General features: G+C 41.3%; 2 protein-coding genes across 2 annotated transcripts; both read left to right on the top strand.

The window, feature by feature from the left end:
- The first annotated feature begins 4,579 nt into the window (after positions 1 to 4,579).
- Positions 4,580 to 6,428, top strand: LOC106318679 (tubulin beta-4 chain). The gene is made up of 3 exons (XM_013756763.1): positions 4,580 to 5,059; positions 5,210 to 5,479; positions 5,564 to 6,428. Exons 1-3 carry the CDS (start codon positions 4,666 to 4,668, stop codon positions 6,235 to 6,237), a joined length of 1,338 nt encoding a protein of 445 aa, XP_013612217.1. The 5' UTR covers positions 4,580 to 4,665; the 3' UTR covers positions 6,238 to 6,428.
- A 568-nt stretch (positions 6,429 to 6,996) lies between these two features.
- LOC106318650 (eukaryotic translation initiation factor 3 subunit D) lies at positions 6,997 to 8,990 on the top strand. The gene has a single exon (XM_013756720.1). The coding sequence runs from the start codon at positions 7,048 to 7,050 to the stop codon at positions 8,791 to 8,793; it is 1,746 nt and encodes a 581-aa protein (XP_013612174.1). The 5' UTR covers positions 6,997 to 7,047; the 3' UTR covers positions 8,794 to 8,990.
- Positions 8,991 to 9,066: the final 76 nt, after the last annotated feature.

The following is a 9,066-nucleotide window of genomic DNA, read 5'->3' as shown; positions in this document are numbered from 1 at the left end:
AAAAAAAAAAAAAAAAACTAATCAGAATCTTCTGAATCTTCATCAAACTCCCCAACCTCGGCTTCCGGCTGCTAATGTACAACAGCATTATGTCCAAACACAGTCAAATTCTCAACAAGTTGAAAATTTTCCAAATCTTCAACCGCCTGGGCGTTGCTGGTAGACTCTGGTTGCAATGGTTCATCATCATCAGAAGTTCCATCCACTCGTCCTCTTGGGTTGATTTGCGTTACAGTAACCCATGGATCGTCTCTGTACGTCACCCGAGGATAACTTATGTAGCACAACTATACATATCAATTATACTAGTATTAGTAAAATATATAACATTAATTAATTATATTGGTAAAAAATTATGAATATATTGACATACCTGATCAGCTTGCGAACCAAGAATGAAGGGATCATAATATTGAAATTTCCGCCGCGAATGAACTGATGTAACACCAAACGCATCAATCTTCACTCCTCTATCTGGGGTGGTGTCATACCAATCACAATAGAATACTACACAACGCAATCCAACCATTCCAGGAAATTGGATTTCCAATATTTCTTTTATGTTGCCGTAGTAGACATCGTCACCAGAAGAAGATGAAACACCAGCATCATATGTTGTCTTAGAATGACCTTTCCTTGTGAATGCATATCCTCGCGTACAAAATTTAGGATATGATTTGACCACATAGTTTGGTCCCTGCACAAATTCGCGTACCCAATCATCGAACACAAGACCTCTGGCCAAACCATCATTCACCTATAAATTAAAAACATATATGATTGAAAAGTTAATTAGTTTATATATATTAAATTTAAACTAAACATATATGATTGAACATTACGTGGCAATAATGCTGAAAAAGCAAATGGAAGGAGGCGCTGCATAATTACATGACAATCATGACTCTTCAAGCCAGTAAACTTTCCTTCGCTTCTATCAACGCAGTTCCCCAAATTTGATGCATATCCGTCAGGAAATTTCACTTTATCTGTAATCCAATCAAAGAACTCTTCTTTTCTAGCACCATCCAGCCGATAAATGGGAAAAGGGGCCGTACCGTTCTCATCAACGTGAAGTTCAGAACGATCACAAATATCGACTAAATCCAACCTTGACTTCAAATTATCCTTCGTTTTACCTTGGATGTTAAGGACTGTGTTCATCAGATTGTCGAAGAAATTCTTCTCAATATGCATGACATCTAAATTATGCCGCAATAGATGACTCTCCCAATATGGCAGATCCCAGAAAATACTCTTTTTGTGCCAGTTATGTAGCTCTCCAACCGCATTGACTCGAATGTATTCATGTTCACCTACATCTGGCGTCCTTTCTGCATCAAAATACCTAAACTGCTTCAACAAATCTTTCCCACTAACTTCCTCAGGTGGACCATCAAACACCTGCTTATTCTTCGTAAACGAAGTCTTAATCCTGCGGTATGGATGATCAGGTAGTAGAAATCGTCTGTGACAGTCAAACCAACACGTTTTCCTTCCGTTCTTTAGTTGGAAAGCATCTGTGTCATCTTGACAATATGGACATGATAGCTTCCCATGTGTTGTCCATCCAGATAACATACCATATGCTGGAAAGTCACTTATTGTCCACATAAGTACTGCCCGCATCTGAAAGTTTTCTTTGCGCGAAACATCGTATGTCTCAAAACCATGCGCCCATAGTTGTTGCAACTCATATATTAGTGGTTGAAGAAACACATCTAGTGATCTTTTAGGATGATCTGGCCCGGGGACGAGAATTGAGAGAAACAAAAACTATCGTCGCATGCACAAGCTCGGCCGTAAGTTGTACGGTGTCACAATAACTGGCCATAGAGAATACTGCCTTCCATGCTTTCCAAATGGGCTGAAACCATCAGTAGATAATCCAAGATAAACATTTCTTCTCTCTGGCCCGTCCTAGGGTACTAGTCGTAAATCCAAAAATGCTTGTAAGTAGCCTTATGAACTCGGAATCAAAGGAATGGGACGCTAGGATACTGGCACAGTATGTTGAGCAAGAGGATACACAGCTGATTATGAGTTTGGCCATAAGCCCAACGCATCGTAAGGATGCCTTTTGCTGGAGTTACACTAAAAACGGCCAATACACGGTTAAGTCTGGGTATTGGGTTGCTACACATATATTGCATGCGGAGGAGGAAACTGAAGTTACACAACCTAGCATCACTGAACTCCAAGCCTTTGCTTGGAAAGTGAACGCACCTCGGAAAATTCGCCATCTTATATGGAAATTAATTTCGGGACAGGTAGCAGTAACAAGGAACTTAATACGTCGCAATCTGCGGTGTGATAATTACTGCCCAAGATGTGGAGAGACAGAGAAAAATGTAACCAACGCGATCTTTGAATGTCCACCAGCGTTACAAGCATGGGAACTATCATCTACGCCGTCAAACCCCCAAACTTTCCCCATATCGAGTATGTACGCCAACATGGACTACCTTTTCTGGAGGAAAAATACAATTAGAAGGCCAAAAGATGATAGAGACCCTTATCCCTGGATAATATGATACATATGGAAGGCGAGGAATGATAAGCTATTCAGGGAGATTGACAGGGACCCTTTGGAACTGGTCAGGTACGCAGAGAGTAAACGTCAGGCTTGGTATAATGCTAAGGAGTCTATACCTAATCCCCCACAGGCACCAAACACTGAAGTGGTACAAGCCTTAAGCTTGAATAATATGTGTATGGTGGATGGCTCTTGGACATTTACAGATTTTTTCAGTAGAATTGGATGGGTATGGAAGGATAACACGGGAAAGATCCAACTTATGGGAACACGGAACTTAAGGAGGCGAGAGACAACACTACACTCGGAATTGGAAGCATTGAAATGGGCACTGGAAAGCATGCTTCAACATTCAAACTGCCAACACTTTGGAACAGATTGCAAGGACCTGATAGCCATAATAAAGGAACCCCAAGCCTGGTCAAACTTTTCAACGGAGCTGGAAGCCATTCAAATTATTCTCATGTGTTATTCGGATTTCAAGATCACCTACGTGCCAAGAACACATAATGAAATTGCTGATTCTTTAGCTAAGAATGCTCGATCTTTTCATAGATCTCTTTGTTTTATTGGTTGTTCTACTCCGGTCTGGTTACCCATACCACCTCATATTTGAGTAATAGAATAACCGTTTGTCGAAAAAATATACTAATTTCGCTGCCTAGGGCAAAAGGTGGTGGGCCTTTTCAAATTACAGAAATAGCCCAACCTTTATTCGAGCCAGCCTGGCAGTTATATGATTTGTATTGCATCTTATATATTAAAACAAAGCGTGTGATTTTAAAAAAAAAATGAACCTAATAGATCTATTCGTAGAAAGTTATGTTACATTTAATATCTAATCTTATCATTTAAATTTTGGGCCTACCAGAAATTTTTATTGGGCTATCAATAATTGGATTTAAACCCTAGATGATCCATTTGATTTATAGATTGTATATATTAAATAGATATAATTTAATCTTGTAATACTATACCTCCATATGCTAAATATTTAAATATTTGTCTATGTTAACTTTTAAAATTATAAAGATATTTTTTTTTAAATAACAAAAATCATATTATCTAACAATGATTAATCTTTACTACCTTAAATCAATGAAAACAAATTTTAAACGATATAGTTTATTTTAAAAATTAAACAAAAACTAAATGTTTAATTATTTACTCGATAATATAAATCTATGAAGCGAAAAGTTTATTTTTTTAAAAAATTTCTAAATTTCTGAAATGTTACAATATCTTTGAATATGACAATAAAACAATATTTTACTAATCTTTATATATATAGTTACGATTTTAATAATGAAATAATAATCCGAAAATATATATATAGAAGAATATACAAATACATATGAAAGTTTGAAACAATCTATTCATATGAAAAAAATATACAGTAAACTTATTATGTTTTAAAAATTGATAGACACATATATATTATAATATATACCAATTTAAAATTGAAAGCAAAATATTTATATAAAAAAAAATGAAAACAAAAATCTGCGCGGTTTCGCGAATCGAGATCTAGTAACAATTAACAAACTTGTCTCAGTTATGCTACTTATCTATAAGAAAAAAAAACGGACTGATGGGCAGATGATTTAGCCAAATTAAAAAAGTTGTACCTTAGATCTAATCTCTCCCCCTTCAATAAAATTCAAAATTTCGAAACAGTGTAATTGGCATAACTTTATAAATAGGGGAAAATTTAATATTGTACCTTAGATCTAATCTCTCCCCCTTCAATAAAATCCAAAATTTCGAAGCAGTGTAAACTTTATAAATAGGGGAAAAACTAATTATTTATTACAAATTTGTTTTTAATGGTTAAATAGCAAAAAATATCTCTGGACAAAGTGGGACAGAGATAATTTGAAATCCCCCCGCTGTCATACAGCACAGAGTACGAAAACGAAACATATAAAACAATCAGGGTATCACTAAAACATCCAGCAAAATACAAGGGCACATTCGAAAATAACTACCGTAAAAACTCATTAAAGAAGACGTAAACTATATATAGCAGATCATTACCCTTTTAATTTAAACCTATTTCCGCAAACGACAAAAAGAACGAGTCCCCCATTTTCTCTGAGAAACCGAAACCAAAACCAAAAGGAGAGAAAATGAGAGAGATCCTCCACATCCAAGGCGGCCAATGTGGAAACCAGATCGGCGCCAAGTTCTGGGAAGTCATCTGCGGCGAGCACGGCATCGATCACACCGGCCAGTACGTCGGCGACTCTCCTCTCCAGCTCGAGCGCATCGATGTCTATTTCAACGAGGCGAGCGGCGGGAAGTACGTCCCACGCGCCGTTCTCATGGATCTGGAGCCTGGGACGATGGATTCGCTCAGATCTGGGCCGTACGGGCAGATTTTCAGGCCTGATAACTTCGTGTTTGGGCAGTCCGGCGCCGGGAACAACTGGGCGAAAGGTCACTACACGGAGGGCGCGGAGTTGATCGATTCCGTGCTTGATGTTGTGAGGAAGGAAGCTGAGAACAGCGATTGTCTACAAGGTGAGAAGATCGAGCGTATCTCCTCGATTTTGATATTGAATCTAGAACAATCAAGATCGATTTAGGTCTTGGTTAGTGAGTATTGAATCTTGATCTTGAATAGCGATGATATTATTGTTTTTATGCGTGTTGGTTTGGGTCTTTGAATAGGTTTCCAGGTTTGTCATTCATTGGGTGGAGGAACTGGATCTGGGATGGGAACGCTTCTTATCTCTAAGATAAGAGAGGAGTATCCAGATCGTATGATGATGACCTTCTCTGTGTTTCCTTCTCCCAAGGTCTCTGACACTGTTGTTGAGCCGTACAATGCAACTCTCTCGGTTCATCAGCTTGTTGAAAACGCTGACGAGTGTATGGTTTTGGACAATGAGGCTCTCTACGATATCTGCTTCCGTACCCTCAAGCTCGCTAACCCCACATGTGAGTACAATTCTATTGAATTGTCTCTCTCTTCCTATGTAAATGTGATTTGAGTTCTGACTTGTGTTTTGTGTGTGTGACTAGTTGGTGATCTTAACCACCTCATCTCGGCTACAATGAGTGGTGTTACTTGCTGTCTTCGTTTCCCTGGTCAGCTAAACTCCGACCTTAGGAAGCTTGCTGTGAACTTAATCCCTTTCCCGAGACTCCACTTCTTCATGGTTGGTTTTGCTCCATTGACATCGAGAGGATCACAGCAATACAGTGCCTTGAGTGTCCCTGAACTGACCCAGCAGATGTGGGACGCGAAGAACATGATGTGCGCTGCTGACCCTCGCCATGGACGTTACTTAACCGCATCCGCTGTGTTCCGTGGGAAGCTGAGCACTAAGGAGGTTGACGAGCAGATGATGAACATCCAGAACAAAAACTCATCCTACTTTGTGGAGTGGATCCCGAACAACGTCAAGTCCAGCGTCTGTGATATTGCACCAACGGGTTTGAAAATGGCGTCGACTTTCATCGGGAACTCAACTTCGATCCAGGAGATGTTTAGGCGTGTGAGTGAACAGTTCACGGCTATGTTCAGGAGAAAGGCTTTCCTTCATTGGTACACAGGAGAAGGCATGGACGAGATGGAGTTCACCGAAGCGGAGAGTAACATGAATGATCTTGTTGCAGAGTATCAGCAGTACCAGGATGCTACAGCCGGTGAAGAGGAGTATGAAGATGAAGAAGAGGAGTATGATGAGGCTTGAGGTTAATGGCTTCGTCTGATTCATAAGCTGCGTAAGCTGCGGTTTCTTTCTTAAGTCCCTCTCCTTTTGTTTTGTTTTTCAGTTTGCGTGCTTTGTTCGTGAAACCCAAATTCGTTCTGGAATGTTAAAACGTTTGCATGTATTGGTTTATTGTTTTTGTCAAGTGAAAAATATTGCTTTTGTTCTTTCAAGTTCTGCGTCATATTCTCGCTATTTCTATAATCTGAGCGTAAGCCGACAGTTCTGTAGCCCGTTCAAAAGACTTGTTATGTTCCATCCATTTGATTCCCTAGAGACTCTCTTACATCTTCAAGCAGAGATTGAGCTTCCGGGACTCTATCCATATGTAACTGGTAGATCGCAAGGTTACACAGCTTGTTATTGTCACGTTCCAAAGACAAAGCATTCCTATCACAGTAGAAACCAACCATTAGTAAACAGAGGAATTAAATGAAAGAAGTATATAATCTGAGGACATATGTGTAAATAAAACTAGTTTCGAGACGGCGGCGAATTGTAATTCTCTCTTATCCAAATTTGAACAGCAACGATCAATTAGTGATGCAAACCGGTACGTAAATGCCTCCGTAAATCTACGGTTTGATATATAACCCGATCTGAATTGAGAATTTCAATGCAGACCAAAACTATATGTCATTGGGTTATTAAGGTTAGCTTAAAGGGCTTTAAGGCTCAGAAAAGCCCACTAGCCCATAAGTCGTTCTCAAATCTAGGGTTTCCGCCGCCGTCGACATAAAATATCTTGTTTTCTCTAAACATATCTTCTTCCTCTCGACGAAATCTCAAACAATGGTGTTCGAAGCATTCGAAGTCGTCACCGTTCCTTTCAACAACGATGGCTGGGGTCCTCCAGACGCCTCCGACAATTCCTCCACCAGCGTCGCGGCGGCGAATCTCCTCCCGAACGTTCCCCTGGGCTCCTTCTCCCGCGCCGAGAAGCTAGGTCGCGTCGCCGATTGGACCCGAGCTCTCTCCAACCCCTCCGCTCGTCCTCCCACCGGATCCAAATCCGATACCTCCTCCATCTTCGATTTCTCCGCCTTCGCCGTAGACGAAGGCTTCGGCCTCGCTAACTCCTCCGGAAACGCCGACGAAGACGCAGCGTTCCGATTAGTCGACGGCAAGCCACCGCCTCGTCCTAGATTCGGACCTAAATGGAGATTCAACAACTTCCACAACCGCAACCAGCTCCCCCAGCGCCGCGACGAGGAGGTCGAAGCGAAAAAACGCGAAGCCGAGAAGGATCGAGCTCGTCGCGATCGTCTCTACAATAACAACCGTAACAACCTCCACCACCAGCGCCGCGAAGCCGCCGCGTTCAAGTCGTCGGTCGATATACAGCCAGAGTGGAACATGCTCGAGCAGATCCCATTCTCGTCTTTCTCCAAGCTCTCATTCACGGTCCAGGAGCCGGAGGATCTACTCCTGTGCGGTGGACTCGAGTCTTACGATCGGAGCTACGATCGCATCACTCCCAAGGCTGAACGTCGTCTCGAGCGTTTCAAGAACCGTAGCTTCAAGGTCACCACAAGCGACGATGACGTCATCAGGCGTTTGGCTAAGGAGGACAAAGCTACTGTTTTCGCCACTGATGCTATCTTGGCTGCTCTCATGTGCGCTCCGAGATCGGTGTACTCGTGGGATCTTGTGATACAGCGCGTTGGGAACAAGCTCTTCTTCGATAAGAGGGATGGTTCTCCTCTCGATCTGTTGTCCGTTCACGAGACTTCTCAGGAGCCCTTGCCTGAAGGGAAGGACGATATCAACTCTGCTCATTCTCTAGGCCTTGAGGCGGCTTTCATCAACCAGAACTTCGCTCAGCAGGTTTTGGTTAAGAACGGGAAGAGAGAAGCTTTCGATGAGCCGATTCCTAATGTCAACGAAGGTGAAGAGAATGCTTCTGTTGCTTATAGGTACAGGAGATGGAAGCTGGATGATAGTATGTACCTTGTTGCTAGGTGTGAGTTACAGAGCACTGTTGATCTCAACAACCAGAAGTCCTTCCTCACTTTGAATGCTCTTAACGAGTTTGATCCGAAGTACTCTGGTGTTGATTGGAGGCAGAAGCTGGAGATTCAGAGAGGTGCGGTTTTAGCTAACGAGTTGAAGAACAATGGTAATAAGTTGGCTAAGTGGACAGCGCAGGCTCTTTTGGCTAATGCGGATATGATGAAGATTGGTTTTGTTTCCAGGGTTCATCCTCGTGACCATTTTAACCATGTGATACTATCGGTTTTGGGGTATAAGCCGAAGGATTTCGCTGGGCAGATCAATCTGAATACTTTGAACATGTGGGGAATTGTGAAGTCGATTGTTGATCTGTGTATGAAGCTGAGTGAAGGGAAGTATGTTCTTGTTAAGGATCCGTCCAAGCCTCAGGTTAGGATTTACGAGGTTCCGGCTGATGCTTTTGAGAATGATTATGTGGAAGAGCCTCTCCCTGAGGATGAACAGGTTCAGCCTCCTGAGGAGAGTAGCACTGAAGCAGAGACTAATGGAGCTGCAGAGGATAAGAAACCCGAAGGTCAAGCCTGATTATGGTAAATGTCAAGAGTTGTTTTGAGTTTTACCTTTTTAATGTTTCAAAATTATGCTCTTTTTTTAAGAGCTAAAACGGTTAATTTTGATGGGTTATGCTTTTTTTTCTTTTCTGAGAGAGACATTATTTCACTATGTAGAAGACTGTTGCATCTTGAATTTACTCTTTAAATTCCGAAGCTTTTGCGTTTTAAGAGCTAGAAATGATTCAAGTGGCTGGTTTAAGCTTTTTTTTTTAGTTTAATGTTGATTCGTATAGTAGATAAAGAT

The sequence above is a fragment of the Brassica oleracea genome, chromosome C9 (genome assembly GCF_000695525.1).
Source record: "Brassica oleracea var. oleracea cultivar TO1000 chromosome C9, BOL, whole genome shotgun sequence".
NCBI lineage: Eukaryota > Viridiplantae > Streptophyta > Magnoliopsida > Brassicales > Brassicaceae > Brassica > Brassica oleracea.
This window is presented reverse-complemented; position numbering and strand designations above follow the sequence as displayed.

Bases quoted from the DNA above. Each gene is read 5' to 3' on its own strand.
- LOC106318650 (XM_013756720.1), top strand. From the start codon at position 7,048: ATGGTGTTCGAAGCATTCGAAGTCGTCACCGTTCCTTTCAACAACGAT.
- LOC106318679 (XM_013756763.1), top strand. From the start codon at position 4,666: ATGAGAGAGATCCTCCACATCCAAGGCGGCCAATGTGGAAACCAGATC. The intron at 5,060-5,209 runs GTGAGAAGATCG...GTCTTTGAATAG, and splicing joins GAACAGCGATTGTCTACAAG to GTTTCCAGGTTTGTCATTCA. The intron at 5,480-5,563 runs GTGAGTACAATT...GTGTGTGACTAG, and splicing joins CAAGCTCGCTAACCCCACAT to TTGGTGATCTTAACCACCTC.